General features: G+C 40.6%; 1 protein-coding gene across 2 annotated transcripts in view; it reads left to right on the top strand.

Moving 5' to 3' along the window:
- Nucleotides 1–24,393, top strand: part of LOC128650283 (uncharacterized) — a 422,276-nt gene that overhangs the window by 136,086 nt on the left and 261,797 nt on the right. For both annotated transcript variants that reach the window (XM_053704109.1, XM_053704108.1), the window contains exon 7: nucleotides 3,001–3,149. In XM_053704109.1, coding sequence (XP_053560084.1) covers nucleotides 3,001–3,149 — 149 coding nt within the window. The remainder of the gene's footprint in view (nucleotides 1–3,000; nucleotides 3,150–24,393) is intronic.

The following is a 24,393-nucleotide window of genomic DNA, read 5'->3' as shown; positions in this document are numbered from 1 at the left end:
TATAGTGAAGCGGTACTCGTCTTGTGTAAATTATAGTGGGTACATTAATAGAGCTTATATTTCTAAATAAATTAAAAAGGGACAGATACATGCACAATTTCTGCAATAGATAGGTTAAGATTGTGTTTCAATGCTGTGCATATTAAACCTCTCTTCAGCAATTAGAATAATAGGGATATATTATGCATGGTAGGCTTAGTCTTATCAAGCCTGGTGCGCTTGTTGCCTTACTAAGTTTTTTCCGGTATTTTGAAGCAAATTGTTTTCTGCTTATTGTAACCCAGTCTATTTTGGTGTAAAGCTGAGTTCGGCAGCAAAAAAAGGATCCGGCTCAATGTGGTAGGTAAATTACTAACCGAAGCCTTGCAGATTGTAATGGAGATTGCGGCAGACCGGGAGCCCTCCCCTAACTCCCAGACAAGCCCCTTACTTTTTGCTTCTGTGCTTGCTAGCATAGATCCAGAGGCCAATTTAGTGTGTTTTAGTGGTGATACGTCAGTGTATAAGTTTGATGTAGCTGCTTGTGATATATTCATCTGGGCTGTCGCCTTGTTACTTGGTGATTGATGGTAGAGTGGTTTAATCGTTTGATTCTTCTGGCTCTGGGATGCCGCATGAGCGCTCGTGGCCGCAGCACCATCCTGCACAGAAGTTGTGTCTGGGGATTCCTCTATGTACACTGATGTAGCGTATTTTAAGCATACATTTTACAAGGAGTCCCATGGAGCTCTTTCCATCATGCTCATTAGGCGATCCTCCAGCCTTTCCAGGATACGATCTATGCAAGCTGAAAAGCCATCTTCTCTCTCAGCAGCCATGTTGCTTGTATAGCGGTTAGGGATTTATGAGCTGTTCTTTTCGTCTGCTCTCTTCTTATGAACTTTTAGCTGTGCAGTATAATGATAGTGTGTACAGTTAACAGTCTATTGCCAGTGTAACCCGTTTAGGCAGTCACTCCAGGACTCCGGGGGGGGGGGAACATTGCCTGTAAGTTTGTCGCCACTACAGGCCTCAACTGTCCATGTCCGGCTCAGGGCTCATAAATACAGCAGTTTGGTCTTGCTCTGTGGTAGGTGATGTTATGAAGTACAAATCCATTCGTACTAACTATAAGAGCTGTAAGATAATATAGATAATTGGCAAGTTATCACATTTTCACCCAGAGCTCCGGAGATGTGCGACTACTCAGAACCACTGCTAGGACACGCTCCCCCTACTTTGGCTTTTTTATATACTTGTTTAATGTTATCACTTTGACGTGTTTGTCCTTTCAAAGACTGCATTTGACATGAAACTTCTGCGGGCTGTTGTACATGTTCAGTAGGGATGTGCATTTGGATCCTTTGTTAGGATCCAAATCCAGAACTAGGAGGTGGTTTGTGGAATTTTGCTATTTTCTGAACCGGATTTATTGTCGTGAAAAATCCCCACACTATGATCTGGATTTGCACTTCTCCATTTGGATCCTAACAAAGGACATACCTGCATTAACTGGGATCCCACCCTATTTCATGGACTTCTCTGCTTGGGTATGGCTAAGGCTGTGTGATTCCACAGGTGATGGAGGACTCTCGCCATCTTATGAAAGAAAAAACACATTTTTGCTTATCTGATAAATTATTTCATGGTGTTGAGAGCCCACTACCCCCCCCACCCCCACTTTCTTGTACAGTTTGTGGCAGTACTTGCTCAGTTTTGTATTTCCTGCTTCTCTGTTTCACTCCTTTCTCTTGGCCATATTTATGATTGAGGGATTCTGGAAGAGTGGGAAAGAATAACAGTTAGTGGACACTCATCATAAAAAAAATAAGTTATTATATAATCATAAATTTAGTTTTTCAGTATGGCATGCATCCCATTCCTCTATTAATTTTCACTGCACTTGTCTACCACCCAATTTGTCCTTCTTCATCTTACTTGAACGATAAATATTTTAGGTTGTAACAGTATAATATTATCACTGGAAGGTATACAGTCTCTGAAGTAACTTGTTTACTTAACCTATATAAACCACTCATTTTCTCTCACTTAACAATTTTATTTCATTTTCCCTTGAGGGAGAAAGCAAGGCATGATGTTTCCTCTCTGGATTTTCTCCTGAATAAATATACTCCCATTTGTAACCTGTATTCTCTGCATTGTCCAGTCATGTTCTGTATTTAATATTGGTGTACCTCATTTTGTAGATAACTTTTTTTTTTGGGGGGGGGGGGCTGTTTTTGGGGTGCACAATGTCCATTTTGATACCTAATGCCTGTGTTTTGCACATATTCTAAGGATTTTAAAGGTTAGTCCTACAATATACCCATGGGCATGTCAGTTTTAAGCTTAATATTTCTCTGTAAGTTTATTTTCTCATCACTTTGCTAGTGCATGATTCAACTTTCTTATTTTGCATAGGGTTTATACATATACATTGTGAATGAGATTTAATTTTTTTTCTTGAATAGTCTATTTTCAGGGAGGAGTTATGTTACCTCATTTGAAATAAGAGAGTCCCTTCTTTTAAGTAATCATTCATTAGTGTACTCTGGGCTGAGATAGAGACACAATTTCAAATTCCTCTGACATTCCTATATCTAAAACCAGCCTCTTACAGGTTAGAAAACAGGTATTTGGTAATTTTAACACTAACACCATAATAAACAGAGGGCCAAATGACCAAACATTTGAAAGATTCTCCTTTTTTTCTAAAGAGCAGTGGGTGACCTGTCCCTCTAATTTGTGTGGGGGCTAAGTTAAGGTTTAAGGTCACTTTTACCACCTACCCCTAGGGTTAGGGTTAGACTCTAGGGGGTCAATTTATTAATGTGCGAGCGGACATGATACGATGTAACGTATCATGTCCGCTGCACATCAATAACTTTAAACTTTTTTGACACGTATCTCATATTTAAGCATCCTTTTTAATGTTCTGCTAATCTACTACTGCAATAACAGTATATATAAAACATCATATATAACAATATTTATTTTTCCTTCTAATATGTTAATTTACAGGAAGGAATTAACGGGAAGCTACCAGTCTACTACAAAATGCATTGTGCATTTGCGGTATGGCACACTCTACCAACTAAGTGTGAATTACTTCAACATTGAAGAGCTCCAAAATCAACTATTTGAGCTGATCACATTAAATGAAAACGATGGTAATTTTTATACATTGTATTTTCAGTTTTGCACTGCAGCAAATTAACATAGTGAATATATATATATATATATATATATATATATATATATATATATATATATATATATATATATATATATATATATATATATATATATATATATATATATATATATACTGTATATGGTTCAACTACAGAGTTGTCAGTCAGTTTTGTTAATAAGAATTCAAGGTCAAGGACTAATAAGCAACTTTTTGAGAAACTTCATGATTGCACCTTCCACAGTCACAGGTTTAAGCCCCTATTTATGAAGCTGTGTATGCAACTCTGGAGGCCGATCGCTGCAGGCGAAAATTAGGAAACAACAGTCATTAGTTGATAAATGCGGGTATAAGTTGGGTCAATGAAAATTCTGCCAAATCACTGATACCTATATAATATAACTTCCATTATTAATAAAGATTTTTGATTTTTTTTAAATTCATGCCCTGATTTAGGCTGCCTTGAGGCTAGTGTAAGAACTTTATACCGAGTCAATAATGATAAAGGAGTTCGCACATGCATTTTGACCAATCTCTGAATTGATAATCTTCTGCCCTGCTATGTCTGCACTCTCCCACTCGTGGGGCATGCAGAAATAGCGCAATCTTGTCGCTGTCAGCCAGTGGCGTCACTAGGGTTGGTGTCACCCGGTGCGGTAAGTTATGGTGTCACCCCCCCCCCCCCCCCCCCCGGAAAGCAGACACACACAAAAACACAGGCACACACACATACAAACACTCAGACACACTTAAAAACATACTCAGATGCACACACAAACACTCGGAAACACACTCAGACACACACACACAAAAACTCAGACACACACTTACAAAATATGTAAACTGCACTGCATTAATTATGAAGCTCATGCCTAGAGCTGCTCCCTGGCTCAGCAGAGCATCAAATGAAAAATAAACAGAGCACTCTAAAAATAAATCACTAAAGAAAAGGTTTAGGTGCAAACTATGAAAATTCTGCTCTCTGACTCTGTTCTAAGCCTGTCAGTGCACAGCCCCGGGCCGCGTGCCTACCGCTTCTTATAGCCAATCACCTCTGCACTCTGCCCACCCCCAGACCCCCGCCCGCCCTCCTACCTGTTCAGTGTGCACTTAGTGTACCGTAACCGTAATGGTCTGGTGGGCATCATACGTGGCTCCTTCACTTTAAAGACAGGGTAAAACAGTCATGCGGTCAGGTGCCAGGCATCCCCTCATGATTTGCCAATTCCCGTTTAGAGAGACAGCACAGCAGTGAGTGACTCCACTGCTCCACATGTCACTGAGCAGTGAGCACAGATAGGCAGGCAGGTTTAGGCTAGCAGCGCAACTTTGCAAGCCCCACGGCATGCCCACAACATTCATAGCGAAATTGGGCAGGGGAGAAGCAAAGTACAAACAAGCAAAAGCAGCCGGGAAAACTAGGGGCAAACAATTGTGTGTCTACAACTCTATGCATCTCAACATTGTATTTCTTTGAATTTCAATAAAATGTAAAAAAAAAAAAAAAAAAAAAAAAAAAAAATTTTTTTTTTTTTTTTTTGGTGTCACCCCCTGGAGGGTGTCACCCGGGTGCGGCCCGCCCCCCCCCGCCCCCCCCCCTAGTGACGCCACTGCTGTCAGCGATATCGCAGCAGAAAGAGCCCAGGACAGCAGCACCTTATAGAGTACAGCACTGGTCCTTAAGGGCAAAAGGACCAGCACCGTACAGGGTACGGTTCTGGGGCGCGATCCGATATAGATCGCAGTTTGCGGCGCAAGCGAGGGAACCGGCGTCGCCCGCAGTTTCAGCTCGCAACTTGAGCTATCCCATATAGGTCGCCGTCAGATGCTAACGTGCCGTAAGTCTGACAAACCAGCGATGTCCAGAAATCTGCGCAAGTACAAATTTCTGGCGTCGCCAGTGACTTGCGCCACGTTAGAATCTGCCGGCGCCTATAAAACCTGACTAAAGTCTAAAACACCCGCACTGTCTAACACGCCTCCCTAACATAGCCCGCACTGTCTAACACGCCTCCCTAACATAGCCCGCACTGTCTAACACGCCTCCCTAACATAGCCCGCACTGTCTAACCCTCTATCCGCTATCCCCCTCACTAGCCTAACAATAAAAAAGCTACTAACCCCTAAACCGCCGCTCCCGTACCCCGCCGCAACCTAATAAAGCTATTAACCCCTAAACCGCCGCTCCCGTACCCCGCCGCCAGCTATATTATATCTATAACCCCCTAAAGTGAGCCCCTAACACCGCCGCCATCTATATTAAAATGATTAACCCCTAATGTAAGCCCCTTACACCGCCGCCATCTCTATTAAAATGATTAACCCCTAATTTAATCTACCTACCCCGCCTCCAGCTATATTATCTATATTAACCCTAAGTATATTATAGTTAATATAGTTATTACATTATATATATTAACTATATTAACCCTAATTATATTAGGGTTAATATAGTTACTATAGTTACTATAGTATTTATATTAACTATATTAACTCTATCTAACCCTAACACCCCTAACTAAATTTATATTAAATTAATCTAATTCATTTATAAACTAAAATATTCCTATTTAAATCTAAATACTTACCTATAAATTAAACCCTAAGATAGCTACAATATAATTAATAATTACATTGTAGCTATGTTAGGGTTAATATTTATTTTACAGGTAAATTGTTAATTATTTTAACTAGGTATAATAGATATTAAATAGTTATTAACTATTTAATATCTACCTAGTTAAAATAATTACCCAATTACCTGTAAAATAAATCCTAACCTAAGTTATAAATACACCTACACTATCAATAAATTTAATAAACTACAAACATCTATCTAAAAATACAATTAAATTAACTAAACTAAATTACAAAAAAAAACAAACACTAAATTACAAAAAATAAAAAAAAATTACAAGATTTTTAAGCTAATTACACCTAGTCTAAGCCCCCTAATAAAATAATAAACCCCCAAAATAAAAAAAATTCCCTGCCCTATTCTAAATTAAACAAATTTCAAAGCTCTTTACCTTACCAGCCCTTAAAAGGGCCTTTTGTGGGGCATGCCCCAAAGAATTCAGCTCTTTTGCATACAACAAATACAATCCCCCCCCCCCATTACAACCCACCACCCACATACCCCTATTCTAAAACCACCCAAACCCCCCTTAAAAAAGCCTAACACTACCCCCCTGAAGATCTCCCTACCTTGTCTTCACCACACCGGGCCGAACTCCTGATCCGATCCGGGCGATGTCTTCCTCCAAGCGGCAAAGAAGAATTCTTCCTCCGGCGACGTCTTCCTCCAAGCGGCAGCAAAGTCTTCATTCTTCCGGCGGCATCTTCAATCTTCTTTCTTCGCTCCGCCGCCGCGGAGCATCCATCCCGGCCGACTGCTGTACTACGAATGAGGTACCTTTAAATGACGTCATCCAAGATGGCGTCCGCCGAATTCCGATTGGCTGATAGGATTCTATCAGCCAATCGGAATTAAGTTAGAAAAATCTGATTGGCTGATTGAATCAGCCAATCAGATTCAAGTTCAATCCGATTGGCTGATCCGAACAGCCAATCAGATTGAGCTCGCATTCTATTGGCTGACCTCGCATTCTATTGGCTGATCCAATCAGCCAATGACGTCATTTAAAAGACCAGCCATTCGTCGGGTAGTCATCGGCATAGAAAGATGTTCCGGAGGTCTTCAAGATGGAGCCGCTCATCGCAGGAAGGATGAAGATAGAAGATGCCGCTTGGATGAAGATGTCTGCCGGTCCGGATGTCCTCTTCTGCACGGATAGGATGAAGACTTCTGCCGGTCCGGATGTCCTCTTCTGCCCCATCGGAAGACCAGTGGTGCCCGGCTGGGTGAAGACAGCTCAAGGTAGGGTGATCTTCAATGGGGTAGTGTTAGGTTTTTTTAAGGGGGGGATCGGGTGGGTTTTAGAGTAGGGGTGTGTGGGTGGTGGGTTGTAATGTTGGGGGGGTATTGTATTTCTTTTTTTACAGGTAAAAGAGCTGATTACTTTGGGGCAATGCCCCGCAAAAAGCCCTTTTAAGGGCTGGTAAAAGAGGTGATTAGTTTGGGGCATAATTTAGTATAGGGTAGGGCATTTTATTATTTTGGGGGGCTTTTTTATTTTATTTGGGGGCTTAGATTAGGTGTAATTAGATTAAACTTCTTGTAATATTTTTTTATTTTTTGTAATTTAGTTGTTTGTTTTTTGTAATATAGTTTAGTTTATTTAATTGTATTTTATTTTAGATAATTGTAGTTAATTTATTTAATTTATTGATAGTGTAGTGTTAGGTGCATTTGTAACTTAGGTTAGGATTTATTTTACAGGTAATTTTGTAATTATTTTAACTAGGTAACTATTAAATAGTTATTAACTATTTAATAGCTATTGTACCTAGTTAAAATAAATACAAAGTTACTTGTAAAATAAATATAAATCCTAAAATAGCTACAATATAATTATTAATTATATTGTAGCTATCTTAGGGTTTATTTTATAGGTAAGTATTTAGTTTTAAATAGGATTAATTTATTTAATTTATTTAATTATGGGAATATTTATTTAGATTAATTTAAATAATATTTAAGTTAGGGGGGTGTTAGGGTTAGGGTTAGACTTAGGTTTAGGGGTTAATTAATTTAATATATTGGCGGCGGTGTAGGGGGGTAGATTAGGGGTTAATCAATGTACTGTAGGTGACGGCTGTGTAGGGGGGGCAGGATAGGGGTAAATAAATGTAATGTAGGTGGCGGAGGGCTCCGGGTGCGGCGGTCTAGGGGTTAAACAATTAATTTATTTGTGGCGGGGTCCGGGATCGGCAGGATAGGGGTTAATAACTTTATGGGAGAAGAGTGATCACAGCTGAAGCGTCCTTCGGCATGAACTGGAAGTGAAATCCTCGAATAGAGGGCACTGTAAGGACCCCAGAAAGCTCACGGAGTGCTGTAGCCAAAAAACGTAGGATAAACCCGTGAAGCAAGACACATGGAGAGAAGGCGGCAGGCACTACTGGACAGACCCACAGCCAAAAAAAGTATATAAAATACAAAAACTTTATTATAGCACGTAACTGGGTAAAAAGGCAGACTGACAGGCAAGCTTGACAGAGAGGACAAAAGGTCTTACGCGTTTCGCGCCCCCCTAGTGGCGCTTACTCATAGACTCTGTCAAGCTTGCCTGTCAGGGGTTAATAGGTATAATGTAGGTGCCGTCTGGGGGCCGGGAGCGGCAGTTTAGGGGTTCATATATTTATTATAGTTGCGGCGGGGTCCGGGAGCGGCGGTTTAGGGGTTAATAAGCATAAAGTAGGTGGTGGCGGTGTAGGGGGGGGGTAGATTAGGGGTGTTTAGACTCGGGGTACATGTTAGGGTGTTAGGTGCAGACACTTCCCATAGAAATCAATGGGATATCGGGCAGCAGCGAGCATGAGCTCTCGCTGCTTTCCAGGGCGGTGGATGGAAAACCAGGTACGCTGGCCCGGAATAGTGGCGAGCGTACCTGCTAGTTCTTTGATAACTAGCAAAAGTAGTCAGATTGTGCCGAACTTGCGTTCGGAACATTTGTAGTGACGTAACCATCGATCTGTGTCGGACTGAGTACCGCGGATCGTATGTTACGTCACTAGATTCTACTTTTGCCGGTCTGTAGGGCTTGATAACTACAGCGAATCAGCCTCGCCACAAATACGCTGCGGAATTCCAGCGTATTTGCGGTTGACGGCTTGATAACTAGAGGCCTTTCTCTCTCTCTCTCACTCACTTTCACACACATACACACGCACACTCAAACCCACAGATACATGCTCTCTCTCACACACATACAGATACACGCTCTCTCTTTCACAGACCCAAACAGAAGCAATCTCTCTCACTCTTACTTTCACACATACACACACACAGGTACACACTCTCTGGGGTCAATTTACTTAAGTGCAAACAGACAGGGCCATCTTTAATATTGACTTTGCCCCCCCAATGCAATTTCGCTCTCCACCCCAACATCCCAAAAAACAACTAAATCAATTTATTTTATAATTTTTTTTAAATTATTAGCCCAGCAGTGGATCATCCACTGCTGGGCTAATCATTTAAGATGAGTCACACAGCCTCAAGACTGAAGAGAGCAGTGTGTGCAGATGCACAGATGCTCAAATTCTCATGTGCCTGCCACTCCAGCTTTCTGCTGCATGCGCCTACAGTCAGCCCTACCCAGAAACAATCACCACCACCAGAGCAGTTACCTGGTAACAGTGCAGGACCCCGGCAGGACCTTTTCTGATGCAGTGGGATTGGCTGGATCCCGAGTTAGGGCTTAGCATTCAGTGCTGCACAGTGCACATCTAAAACAGCACATGGCACTAGCTTGGCATGTCACATTACACCGGCACGGTCTGGCACAGTTTCTCACAAATAAATATAAGCAGAGAACTTTTGACTGTGACAGTATTAGGACTGACTGTGTGTGTTCCCCATATCACATGACATCAGCAGTCTGGCATGGACCAAAAAAAACATTTTTTTTAATTTATTTTTTAGGACTCTTGGGCCCCTCAAAAAAGACTGGACCTGGGCAGCTGCCCCTTTTGCCCTGTGTTAAAGACGGTCCTGCAAACAGACATGATATGATGTAGCGTATCATGTTTGCTGCACATCGATAAATACTGACTGCATACGCTGTCGGCATTTATCATTGCACCAGCAGTTCTTGTGAACTGCTGGTGCAATACTGCCAACTGCAGATTCACAGCCTATTGGCCGCTAGCAGAGGGTGTCAATCAACCCGATTGTATTTGATCGGGTTGATTTCTGTCCGCGGCCTCAGAGCAGGCGGACAAGTTATGGAGCAGTGGTCTTTAGACCGCTGCTTCATAACTTCTGTTTCCGGCAAGCCTGGAGGCTCACCAGAAACACAGGGCATCAAGCTCCATACGGAGCTTGATAAATTGACCCCCTTGGCATTGTACCAGCAGTTAAATACCAACAGCGTATGCATTTATCAATGTGCGGCGGACATGATACGCTACTTTGTATCATGTCCATTCGCACATTGATAAATATGCCCCTAACACTTACTCACACACATCCCCTCTCACAGATATATTCAGTCTCTCTAACTCGCACACGTATGCTCTATCTCTCACAAACACACAGATACACACTCTCACACACAGATATAAACTTTTTCTCACACACAGACAGATACACACTCTCCCACACAGATATAAACTTTCTCTCACACACAGACAGATACACACTCTCCCACACAGATATAAACTTTCTCTCACACACAGACAGATACACATTCTCCCACACAGATACATAGGTACACTTCATATAACTACATTTATGCGCACTGTTTTTACTGTAGAAAGGCACTCGCCGGGTTAAGGATAAAGTTTTCTTCTGTTATGTGTGATCAGTCCACGGGTCATCATTACTTCTGGGATATTATCTGCTCCCCTACAGGAAGTGCAAGAGGATTCACCCAGCAGAGTTGCTATATAGCTCCTCCCCTCTACGTCACCTCCAGTCATTCTCTTGCACCCAAAGACTAGATAGGAGGTGTGAGAGGACTATGGTGATTATACTTAGTTTTTATAACTTCAATCAAAAGTTTGTTATTTTACAATAGCACCGGAGCGTGTTATTACTTCTCTGGCAGAGTTTGAAGAAGAATCTACCAGAGTTTTTCTTATGATTTTAACCGGAGTAGTTAAGATCATATTGCTGTTTCTCGGCCATCTGAGGGAGGTAAAAGCTTCAGATCAGGGGACAGCGGGCAGTTGAATCTGCATTGAGGTATGTAGCAGTTTTTATTTTCTGAATGGAATTGATGAGAAAATCCTGCCATACCGTTATAATGACATGTATGTATACTCTACACTTCAGTATTCTGGGGATGGTATTTCACCGGAATTACTCTGTAAAAGTACATTAAACCTTTTAATAGGTATTTAATTCATGTTAAACGTTTTTGCTGGAATGTAGAATCGTTTGCATTTCTGAGGTACTGAGTGAATAAATATTTGGGCATTATTTTTTCCACTTGGCAGTTTGCTTGTTTTGATTATGACAGTTTCGTTTCTCTCTCACTGCTGTGTGTGAGGGGGAGGGGCCGTTTTTGGCGCTCTTTGCTACGCATCAAAAATTTCCAGTCAGTTACTCTTGTTTTTTCTGCATGATCCGGTTCATCTCTAACAGAACTCAGGGGTCTTCAAACTTCTTTGAAGGGAGGTAGATTCTCTCAGCAGAGCTGTGAGACTTATGTAGTGACTGTGTTTTAAAACGTTGCTCTGTGATTTTTATGTTTAAAATTTAATTAGTGTTACTTTACTAATGGGAACAAACCTTTGCTAACAAGTGGTGTTGTTTTTAAAGAGTGATGCTATAACTGTTTTTTCAGTTCATTATTTCAACTGTCATTTAATCGTTTAGTGCTTCTTTGAGGCACAGTACGTTTTTGTTAAATAAGATTGTAACCAAGTTGCATGTTTATTGCTAGTGTGTTAAACATGTCTGATTCAGAGGAAGATACCTGTGTCATTTGTTCCAATGCCAAGGTGGAGCCCAATAGAAATTTATGTACTAACTGTATTGATGCTACTTTAAATAAAAGCCAATCTGTACAAATTGAACAAATTTCACCAAACAGCGAGGGGAGAGTTATGCCGTCTAACTCGCCTCACGTGTCAGTACCTGCGTCTCCCGCCCGGGAGGTGCGTGATATTATGGCGCCTAGTACATCTGGGCAGCCATTACAGATAACATTACAAGATATGGCTACTGTTATGACTGAAGTTTTGGCTAAGTTACCAGAACTAAGAGGCAAGCGTGATCACTCTGGGGTGAGAACAGAGTGCGCTGATAATTCTAGGGCCATGTCTGATACTGCGTCACAGCTTGCAGAGCATGAGGACGGAGAGCTTCATTCTGTAGGTGACGGTTCTGATCCAAGCAGATTGGATTCAGATATTTCAAATTTTAAATTTAAATTGGAAAACCTCCGTGTATTACTAGGGGAGGTCTTAGCGGCTCTTAACGATTGTAATACTGTTGCAATACCAGAGAAAATGTGTAGGTTGGATAAATACTTTGCGGTACCGGCGAGTACTGACGTTTTTCCTATACCTAAGAGATTAACTGAAATTGTTACTAAGGAGTGGGATAGACCCGGTGTGCCGTTCTCACCCCCTCCAATATTTAGAAAGATGTTTCCAATAGACGCCACCACACGGGACTTATGGCAAACGGTCCCTAAGGTGGAGGGAGCAGTTTCTACTTTAGCTAAGCGCACCACTATCCCGGTGGAGGATAGCTGTGCTTTTTCAGATCCTATGGATAAAAAATTAGAGGGTTACCTTAAGAAAATGTTTGTTCAACAAGGTTTTATATTGCAACCCCTTGCATGCATCGCGCCGATTACGGCTGCGGCAGCATTTTGGATTGAGTCTCTGGAAGAGAACCTTAGTTCCGCTACGCTGGACGACATTACGGACAGGCTTAGAGTCCTTAAACTAGCTAATTCATTCATTTCGGAGGCCGTAGTACATTTAACCAAACTTACGGCTAAGAATTCAGGATTCGCCATTCAGGCACGTAGGGCGCTGTGGCTTAAATCCTGGTCGGCTGATGTAACTTCTAAGTCCAAATTACTTAATATACCTTTCAAGGGGCAAACTTTATTTGGGCCCGGTTTGAAAGAAATTATCGCTGACATTACAGGAGGTAAGGGCCACGCTCTACCTCAAGACAAAGCCAAAGCTAAGGCTAGACAGTCTAATTTTCGTCCCTTTCGGAATTTCAAAGCAGGTGCAGCATCAACTTCCACTGCACCAAAACAGGAAGGAGCTGTTGCTCGTTACAGACAAGGCTGGAAACCTAACCAGTCCTGGAATAAGGGCAAGCAGGCCAGAAAACCTGCTGCTGCCCCTAAGACAGCATGAACCGAGGGCCCCCGATCCGGGACCGGATCTAGTGGGGGGCAGACTCTCTCTCTTCGCCCAGGCTTGGGCAAGAGATGTCCAGGATCCCTGGGCGCTAGAGATCATATCTCAGGGATACCTTCTAGACTTCAAATTATCTCCCCCAAGAGGGAGATTTCATCTGTCAAGGTTGTCAACAAACCAAATAAAGAAAGACGCGTTTCTACGCTGTGTACAAGATCTATTATTAATGGGAGTGATCCATCCGGTTCCGCGGTCGGAACAAGGACAAGGGTTTTACTCAAACCTGTTTGTGGTTCCCAAAAAAGAGGGAACTTTCAGGCCAATCTTGGATTTAAAGATCCTAAACAAATTCCTAAGAGTTCCATCGTTCAAAATGGAAACTATTCGGACAATCTTACCCATGATCCAAAAGGGTCAGTACATGACCACAGTAGATTTAAAGGATGCTTACCTTCACATACCGATTCACAAAGATCATTACCGGTATCTAAGGTTTGCCTTCTTAGACAGGCATTACCAGTTTGTAGCCCTTCCATTCGGATTGGCTACGGCTCCAAGAATCTTCACGAAGGTTCTGGGTGCCCTTCTAGCGGTTCTGAGACCGCGAGGAATTTCGGTAGCTCCGTACCTAGACGACATTCTGATACAAGCTTCAAGCTTTCAAACTGCCAAGTCTCATACAGAGTTAGTTCTGGCATTTCTAAGGTCGCATGGATGGAAAGTGAACGAAAAGAAGAGTTCTCTCTTGCCTCTCACAAGAGTTCCATTCTTGGGGACTCTTATAGATTCTGTAGAAATGAAGATTTATCTGACAGAAGACAGATTAACAAAGCTTCTAAATACATGCCGTGTCCTTCATTCCATTCAACTCCCGTCAGTAGCTCAATGCATGGAGGTGATCGGCTTAATGGTAGCAGCAATGGACATAGTACCCTTTGCACGCCTACATCTCAGACCGCTGCAATTGTGCATGCTGAGTCAGTGGAATGGGGATTACTCAGATTTGTCCCCCACTCTGAATCTGGATCAAGAGACCAGAAACTCTCTTCTATGGTGGCTTTCTCGACCACATCTGTCCAGGGGGATGCCGTTCAGCAGGCCGGACTGGACAATTGTAACAACAGACGCCAGCCTTCTAGGTTGGGGCGCTGTCTGGAATTCTCTGAAGGCTCAGGGACAATGGAGTCAGGAGGAAAGTCTCCTGCCAATAAACATTCTGGAATTGAGAGCAGTTCTCAATGCCCTTCTAGCTTGGCCCCAGTTAAAGACTCGGGGGTTCATCAGGTTTCAGTCGGACAACATCACGACTGTAGCTTACATCAACCATCAAGGAGGGACAAGAAGCTCCCTAGCAATGATAGAAGTATCAAAGATAATTCGCTGGGCAGAGTCTCACTCTTGCCACCTGTCAGCAATCCACATCCCGGGAGTGGAGAACTGGGAGGCGGATTTCTTGAGTCGCCAGACTCTTCATCCGGGGGAGTGGGAACTTCATCCGGAGGTCTTTGCCCAAATACTTCGACGTTGGGGCAAACCAGAGATAGATCTCATGGCGTCTCGCCAGAACGCCAAACTTCCTCGCTACGGATCCAGATCCAGGGATCCGGGAGCGGTTCTGATAGATGCTTTGACAGCACCTTGGAACTTCAGGATGGCTTATGTGTTTCCACCCTTCCCGCTGCTTCCTCGATTGATTGCCAAAATCAAACAGGAGAGAGCATCAGTGATTCTAATAGCGCCTGCATGGCCGCGCAGGACTTGGTATGCAGATCTAGTGGACATGTCATCCTGTCCGCCGTGGTCTCTACCTCTAAGACAGGACCTTCTGATTCAGGGTCCATTCAAACATCAAAGTCTAACTTCTCTGAAGCTGACTGCTTGGAAATTGAACGCTTGATTTTATCAAAACGTGGTTTTTCTGAGTCGGTTATTGATACCCTGATACAGGCTAGGAAGCCTGTTACCAGAAAGATTTACCATAAAATATGGCGTAAATACCTATACTGGTGTGAATCCAAAGATTACTCCTGGAGTAAGGTTAGGATTCCTAGGATATTGTCTTTTCTACAAGAAGGTTTAGAAAAGGGTTTATCGGCTAGCTCATTAAAGGGACAGATCTCAGCTCTGTCCATCTTGTTACACAGGCGTCTGTCAGAAAATTCAGACATCCAGGCCTTTTGTCAGGCTTTAGCTAGGATCAAGCCTGTGTTTAAAACTGTTGCTCCGCCATGGAGTTTAAACTTAGTTCTTAACGTTTTACAGGGTGTTCCGTTTGAACCCCTTCATTCCATTGATATAAGATTGTTATCTTGGAAAGTTCTATTTTTAATGGCTATTTCCTCGGCTCGAAGAGTCTCTGAGTTATCAGCCCTACATTGTGATTCTCCTTATCTGATCTTTCACTCAGACAAGGTAGTTCTGCGTACTAAACCTGGGTTCTTACCTAAGGTTGTCTCTAACAGGAATATCAATCAAGAGATTGTTGTTCCATCCTTGTGTCCAAATCCTTCTTCAAAGAAGGAACGTCTTCTACACAATCTGGATGTAGTTCGTGCCCTCAAGTTCTACTTGCAGGCAACTAAAGATTTTCGCCAAACTTCTTCCCTGTTTGTCGTTTATTCTGGACAGAGGAGAGGTCAAAAAGCTTCTGCTACCTCTCTCTCTTTTTGGCTTCGTAGCATAATACGTTTAGCCTATGAGACTGCTGGACAGCAGCCTCCTGAAAGAATTACAGCTCATTCCACTAGAGCTGTGGCTTCCACTTGGGCCTTTAAGAATGAGGCCTCTGTTGAACAGATTTGCAAGGCTGCAACTTGGTCTTCGCTTCATACTTTTTCCAAATTTTACAAATTTGACACTTTTGCTTCTTCGGAGGCTATTTTTGGGAGAAAGGTTCTTCAGGCAGTGGTTCCTTCTGTATAATGAGCCTGCCTATCCCTCCCGTCATCCGTGTACTTTTGCTTTGGTATTGGTATCCCAGAAGTAATGATGACCCGTGGACTGATCACACATAACAGAAGAAAACATAATTTATGCTTACCTGATAAATTCCTTTCTTCTGTTGTGTGATCAGTCCACGGCCCGCCCTGTTTTTTAAGGCAGGTACATATTTTTTAAATTATAATTCAGTCACCACTACACCCTTGGCTTCTCCTTTCTCGTTGGTCTTTGGTCGAATGACTGGAGGTGACGTAGAGGGGAGGAGCTATATAGCAACTCTGCTGGGTGAATCCTCTTGCACTTCCTGTAGGGGAGCAGATAATATCCCAGAAGTAATGATGACCCGTGGACTGATCACACAACAGAAGAAAGGAATTTATCAGGTAAGCATAAATTATGTTTTATTCCTTGTTCCTTATGAAGTAACGTTTTGGAGTTTTACCTCCGTTTTCAAACTGACAACAAGAATCAATGCTATACACAGCCTTAAATACCCCTTCACCTTAATCATCTAGTGCAGGTGTTGCACAACACTTAGCACACATCTTTAGACAGTGCCGTATCTTAGCAACCAACAACAAACAACCTTAAGTGAACACCTTTCACTACAACTAATAATGAACGTGTAAAACTAACTTATTTAAAAACAATTGAATTGCTGCAATATTACACCTATTAGCGCTAATAAGGTAACTAAATACAATAATATTTATCTCGAGCACAGCAAATTCTACAGTACTTTGTATACTAAACTGCATTACTAACTCAGGACTAATATGTTCAGGAAGGATATAACCTCCATAATATACCGAAAACATCCACACATTTCCTAAATCCGGTATTCTAATTTCTAGAAACAGATACACTCAAAGGATTGCTAATCTCGGCTGTCCTGCATCAAAGGATGACATGAAATCTCTTTGTCATGCCAAACCTCAGTCCCGCAGCCTTAACTCATACCGGCATCATACATATAACAAAACAAACAGAAAACTACCTGACAATACAACAAATCATAAACCAAACTAAAAACATAAAATAAACAAACCACAAAAAACAATAAAAACAAACCTACGAAAGACAGCCACAAAAAAGGACACACAAAGAACAAAGTAAAAAAAAATAAAAATAAATAAAACACCATGAAAAGACATCACAGACTAAAAACATAAAATAAACAAAAAACAATAAAAATAAAAAAACAAACCAACGAAAGACAGCCACAAAAAAGGACACACAAAGAACAGAGTCAAAAATCAAAAAATATAAAAAAAAAAAATCAAAAAAATCATAAAAAGACAACACATCACCAAATAAACATAAAATACAGATACAAGATACTGGGTATAACTATCTCATGCAGAGATTATAGGAAACTATGCCACTCAAGTTTAGTGTTCAGTCCTTTAGAGATTATAGTGTCGTAGGTCCACCTTGTCTCTCTTTGGAGTAACAATCTGTTCCCGTCGCCACCTCTGCTCATCTCAGGAATATGATCAATTATTGTGTATCACAGGTCAGCCACACTATGCCCTTGTTGTTGGAAGTGCCTAGCCACTGGTTTATTTGATTCTCCATTTTTTATGGCTTGTCTAATGGCGCTCCTATGGTTAGCCATCCAACCCTCAGGTTGTCACAGGTTTTACCTACATAGAATAGGCTGCAAGGCCAGTGGAGCATATACACTATATAAGGGGTCGTGCAGGTCACCCTGTGTTTATGAAAATATGTCTTATTATACCTTGGGTGGTTAAAGTATTTCCCTGCTGACATCCCACTGCAGGTGGTACAACCGCTACACTTATAACATCCTGGTCTCAGTGCCTGTCTGCTTAGCCAGTTTTTAGAATAACAGTGTGCAGGGTTTGTCAATTGCAGATTGTCCTTAAGGGATTTACCTTTTTTGTACCCTATTCTCGGTGCCAACATATCCTTAAAGGGGAGTGCATCATCACTTTGCAGGATTTCCCAATTTCGTCTCAAGATCCCATTAAATCCGTTCTTATCCGCTGCATAGGTAGTTGTAAATGTCAGCCTTTTCTTACTGTCAACATTCCTACGACTAGTACTCATCCTCTGTATTGCTTGTAACTGCTCATTAAGGGCCTTCTTCTTATAACCTCTCTCGATGAAATTCCGTTTCATCTCCTTGAGCTGAATGCTAGCATTCTTATCCCGAGTGTTATTTCTTTTAACCTGCATAAATTGCTATTTAGGGAGTGCCTTTTTAAGCGCAGGTGGGTGACAGCTAGATGCTTCAAGCAATGAGTTTCTGTCCGTTGGCTTCTTTTATAGTGTGGTCTGCAAGATACCATCCTCTTTATATATCCTCAGATCCAGAAACTCTATGGTTTCCCTGTTCCAGCTCATCTTGAACTTTAAGGATCGATGTACTAGGTTCAACGCATCAAACCACTCCTGAAGCAAATCAGCGTCTCCCCTCCATATAACGAAGAGGTCATCTATATATCTTCTGTAAGTTAAGACATTAGGATTTCTGAAGATATGGTTGTTATTGCTCTCAAATTCATCCATAAAGAGATTCGCATATGATGGGGCCACATTCGACCCCATCGCTGTTCCTGTCAACTGTAAATAATATGTTCGCTCAAAGCGGAAGCAATTCATTTTAAGACAGCTTTCCAGAAACTCAATTATGAACCCAATTTGGGGTCCCACATAGGGGTATTTCAGAAGATGTCTCTTAATGGACTCTATACCTTCCCCATGTGGGATGACCGTATAAAGACTTGCAACGTCCAATGTCACAAGTATATCCTCATCCCTCACTGGTCCAATATTTTTCAGCAATTTAATGACATCGCTTGAGTCCTTCAGGTAACTCGACATATGTTGCACTATTGGTTGTAGTATACTATCCACGTTTACTGCCAGTGGTTGAAGGAGTGAGTCTGTTGCAGCAACTATTGGTCGTCCCGGTGGTTCACTTAGATTCTTATGGATCTTGGGAAGTGTGTAAAAAACGGGAACCTTTGGATAATCCTCAGTAAGGAATTCAAATGTATATTTATCAATCCACTCCATAGCAAATGCCTCTTTTAATAGGTCATCAATCCGTTCCTTGAACTTAGTAGTAGGGTTCCTGGGTAGTGTCCTATAGGTATCTTTTTCATTGAGCTGTTGTAATATTTCTTTCCGATAATATTCCTAGTCCAGAATGACCACAGCACCACCCTTGTCAGCCCTTTTAATGACAATCGATTCATCTTTAGTTAAACCCTTTAGTGCCTCCATCTCACTTCTGGTTAAATTAAACCGTACTTCCTGTTGTTGGGTATGTATTGAATCCTTAAAGTCTTTTTCAAGCTTATTAGTGAAAGTCTTAATGGTGCTGTTCTGGCTATATATATATATATATATATATATATATATATATATATATATATATATATATATATATATATATATATATATATATATATATATATATATATATATATATATATATATATATATATATATATATAAGAAGTAAGTGAGTTGAATCCAGCACCATAGGTTTTAGTAAAGTTTCTTTCCCACCTGTGTGCACGTTACCAAGGAGTATCAGCCAAACTCCAGTGTATACAGTCCATGTAGAAAATAAGGTAACAGCACCACAGCACACAATCTTCTTTTAAAGGTGAAAAATCTTTATTGGAGGTTTAGCAACCAGTAAAAAAGCGACGTTTCGGACCTACATAGTCCTTAATCATGCATAAGTTAAAATCAAACAAACAGACTTTAAAAAGGGTATCTGGACCAATCATGCTTCAATTCTCAGTGTTAATTGGTTTAACCCATACCTATCCAGGTTTGTAAATTTCAACAACACAGTGACCTCTAGTGGTACCAGAATATATTCCATCATTTAAAACCATTATAAAAACAAATACAAATCATAATCTCTATTCAGACCATATGGATGTAATGTGTTCAGACGTTTAATCCACCATACTTCTTTCTGTTTTAGTTTTAGTTCCCTATTACCCCCTCTTCTATGATGGGGGATATGGTCAATCACTTGAAAGCGAAGCTGGCTTACTGTATGGCCCATATTTGTAAAATGTGCTGATACTGGAAGTGACATATCTTTTGATCCATTAAATCAAAAGATATGTCACTTCCAGTATCAGCACATTTTACAAATAATAGAGATTATGATTTGTATTTGTTTTTATAATGGTTTTAAATGATGGAATATATTCTGGTACCACTAGAGGTCACTGTGTTGTTGAAATTTACAAACCTGGATAGGTATGGGTTAAACCAATTAACACTGAGAATTGAAGCATGATTGGTCCAGATACCCTTTTTAAAGTCTGTTTGTTTGATTTTAACTTATGCATGATTAAGGACTATGTAGGTCCGAAACGTCGCTTTTTTACTGGTTGCTAAACCTCCAATAAAGATTTTTCACCTTTAAAAGAAGATTGTGTGCTGTGGTGCTGTTACCTTATTTTCTACATGGACTATATATATATATATATATATATATATATATATATATATATATATATATATATATATATATATATATATATATATATATATATATATATATATGGTGGAAAAAAGAACAACAATGGTAGAACGAGGAATCCTTTGATGTTAAGTAGCTGGTTTATTAAAACCAAATGTAATTATACAGACAGTCTGTAATGGCAGCACGCCAAGACCCGACGCGTTTTGTGCATGCGCACATGTGCATATATATATGTGTGTGTGTGTGTGTTTATATGTGTGTACATATGTATTTATGTATTTATATGTGTATATATGTATTTACAAACATATATGCACATATAAACACATATATACAAATGTACACACACACACATATATACACACAGTATATATAAGTGCATTGGAGCCCTTTGCAGTCAAGTAAATGAAAACATGAAAAAGCATAAAAATGCAATATTCATTTTTAATAAAGTGTTATACTGTGTATTTCTGTAAATACTTAACATTCCAATGTTTTGCACATAGCAGAATATGTTATATTTATTTATTTATAAAAAGATAATCCTATATATATTTGTATATATCTATACCTATATATAGCAAAACAAACAATGGAAGGGAACAGCACCTTTTGAATGGTGGGTGCTCGTGAAGACAGGTGAACTGCCAATTCACCTCAAAATGTCCACAAAGATGATGTCCACAGCACTCCAATTAACAAAATCTTTATTTAAGGACTTAAAATATCAGTTAATTGGAGTGCTGTGGACATCATCTTCTTTGTATACCTATATATAATGATGTGTATATATATATATATATATATATATATATATATATATATATATAAGTTGTGACAGCACCACAGTTGTTTTTAGGTGAGAATTTCCTTATTCATTCAGAGGATACAAAACCTCAAACAGGTACGACAGATCAGACCCACATGGTCCTTAAAGGACCAGTCAATACAGTAGATTTGCATAATCAACAAATGCATGATAAGAAGACAATGCAATAGCACTTAGTCTGAACTTCAAATGAGAAGTAGATTTTGGTTAAATAAATTGCAAAGTTATGTTTATTTCCACTCCCCCTGTATCATGTGACAGCCATCAGCCAATCACAAATGCATAGATGCTGTGAATTCTTGCACATGCTCAGTAGGAGTTGGTGACTCAAAAAGTGTAAATATAAAGAGACTGTGCACATTTTTTTTAATGGAAGTAAATTGGAAAGTTGTTTAAAATTGCATGCTGTATCTGAATCATGAAGTTTAATTTTGACTTGAGTGTCCCTTTAATCATGCATAACCAAACAGATAAACACACACATTTTAAAAGCCTACCTGAGCCAATCAAATCACAATATGCCTCTAATACAATTTAACCTATGCCTTTCCAGACTTATTAATAATGGGGCAGTGATATCTAATGGTGACAGTAGGAACATATTTAAAAACACTTTTTTTAAAAATATGTTCCTACTGTCATCATAGTAGCTACATATGCTTTAGAGGTAGAAAATGAATACTTGGTTAAAGAAGAAGAAAATATGTAAATATGCCTGTTAACCTCTACAGGTCTAGTGAGCAATAGTAATAATTTTAACCAATGTTCTTCATTACACATGACCCATATTGAACCTATAATTATCCATGGTAAAATAAATTAAGCCAGAGGCAAAGTTTAGCATGTTTTTACATAAGAAACTAATTCATCCATATCTAATCTCAAGGGAGAGTTAAGGAATATGAGCTGCAGCAAAGACTCAATGAGATATATATAGGTTAATGAATATGCTGTCTAGGTACTTAAGTAATGAGGTCACTAATCATATCACCAACAAAGTTATAGAGTCCAGATAATGACGGACTGGTGGTACAGACTTTACATCAGAGGGATGTGAATTATAATTACCTTGTTTATTAAACCCTGATAAGCGATCAAGGATATTGTATGGTGAAGTCACTCAAATTACCATCCATATAAAGTATACTGACACCAGAATTATACAATTCACCATGCATTATCAGGAGCCGCCAATGAAGGGAGAAGTTTCAATTTGTAATTAGGGCCATGGGGGTCACAGCAAAAACAAGAATCCCTCTTAAGAAATTATGCAGAGCACTAGATTCTCTCCATGTGTACACAAGTCTGTATAATTACTAGTGCCAACAAAAATGTAGGTAGGTGAGGGGCGGAGCTTGGCCGCAGCTAAGATGGCTGTGTAATCCCACAGCTCCGGAGTACCAGCACCCTATTGTGGCCACATTAGAGGTAGATACAACCCAAAACAGTGTTATTGGCAGTATAAAGGGTAACCGCAGAGAGACAGAGTGAGGTGGGAGCTTCACTTATTTATATCTTTAAGGCGCCACGGAGAAAAAACGGGAGTACCGGTCGCACTGTAATGGCGACGGAGGAGACGGCTGTCCCACAACACGGAGCAAGACAGAGATATGCACAGGGGATCTAACTCTCGGCAGAACATAAGGATGTATCGATTCATCACGAGTTAGCATCTCGCATATGAAGGTATATGCTATAAATTCCTAGAAAGATCACTTAGAATGGACACAAAATGGCGGGCGCATTAATAAAATACTGAACACGCAGCAGCAAGCAGTAGCACATGTAAATGTACATGAATCCTCGGGGGGACACACTGAAGAGTATATCAGGCTAATCTCTTAAAAGTAAGAAAGAGGAGGAAGGCAAGAGGTGTTTTCTTCTCTTTATTTTATATTGCATATAAAACTATGGCATCAAGGAAAAACATACAAAAACCAAAGTTAGCAAGAATGCAGGCAAGGGAGAACCCTGTTAGCTCCTTTTTCGCACCCACAGACAAGCAGAGATCATCGCCACTACAGGACTCAAGGGGGCAAGGATCCCCAGCACATTCAGTGGGAGAAGACACTTCACAAGAGACGGAACTCACTACGCAGGTGCCATTAGCATTATTGTCCTCTTTGCCTTCAAAGCAGGATATTGCTGACATAGTGAGGGCCTGCATGAGAGAAGAAATGGCGGAGATAAAACAAGATATCCATGCATTAGGCTTCAGGGTAGAGGCCTTAGAAGACCAATCAGGCTCAGTTACTGAAGAGATTACAGATATGCAAGATCAATTGAATGCACAAATGTCAACTTTAGAGGAACTGAACGACAAATTAGAGGACCTCGAAAATAGGGGCCGACGAAAAAATATCCATATCCGGGGTATTCCTGAGTCTGTGCTCCCCAAGGACTTTTACACATATTTTGCTGCGCTATTTACTCATTTGAAAGGGGCGCCGCCAGCTGTAGACATCCAGTGGGTCAGAGCCCACCGAGCACTAAGGCCCAAACCCCCGGACACGGCACCACCTAGGGATGTCATTATGAAATTTAAAAACTTTCTAGAAAAAGAGGAAATTCTTATGCTATCTAGGAAATATCAGCCTGTAAGGTTCAGAGGGACAGTATTGCAATTTTATGCGGACCTTGCAACAAGGACTTTACAGAGGAGAAAAGAATTGGCGCCTCTGACTAAGATGCTCCGCGATAAAAAAATATTATACAGGTGGGGGTTCCCATTTCAGCTCTATGTCCTACAAGATCACAAACGCCTAACCTGCAGAAGACCTGCAGATGTACCTGGATTTTGCAGCGCTTTAAACTTAGACCCTCCGGAACTTACAACATTGGACAATCAACAACCATCCATGATACGAAGCGAAAAGAGACCACAATCAGAACTATGGAAACAAGTTCCCAAAGGACAATCCAAAAAATGACTGTCTATACATTTGCATCACAGAAAAGCGAATATGTCTGAATGGCGGATATAGCCAGTAAACGATGGAGTAAAGA

The sequence above is a fragment of the Bombina bombina genome, chromosome 2 (assembly GCF_027579735.1).
Source record: "Bombina bombina isolate aBomBom1 chromosome 2, aBomBom1.pri, whole genome shotgun sequence".
Classification (NCBI taxonomy): Eukaryota; Metazoa; Chordata; class Amphibia; order Anura; family Bombinatoridae; genus Bombina; species Bombina bombina.
The sequence above is the reverse complement of the archived record's forward strand: the minus strand, read 5'-3'. Positions and strand labels throughout refer to the sequence as shown.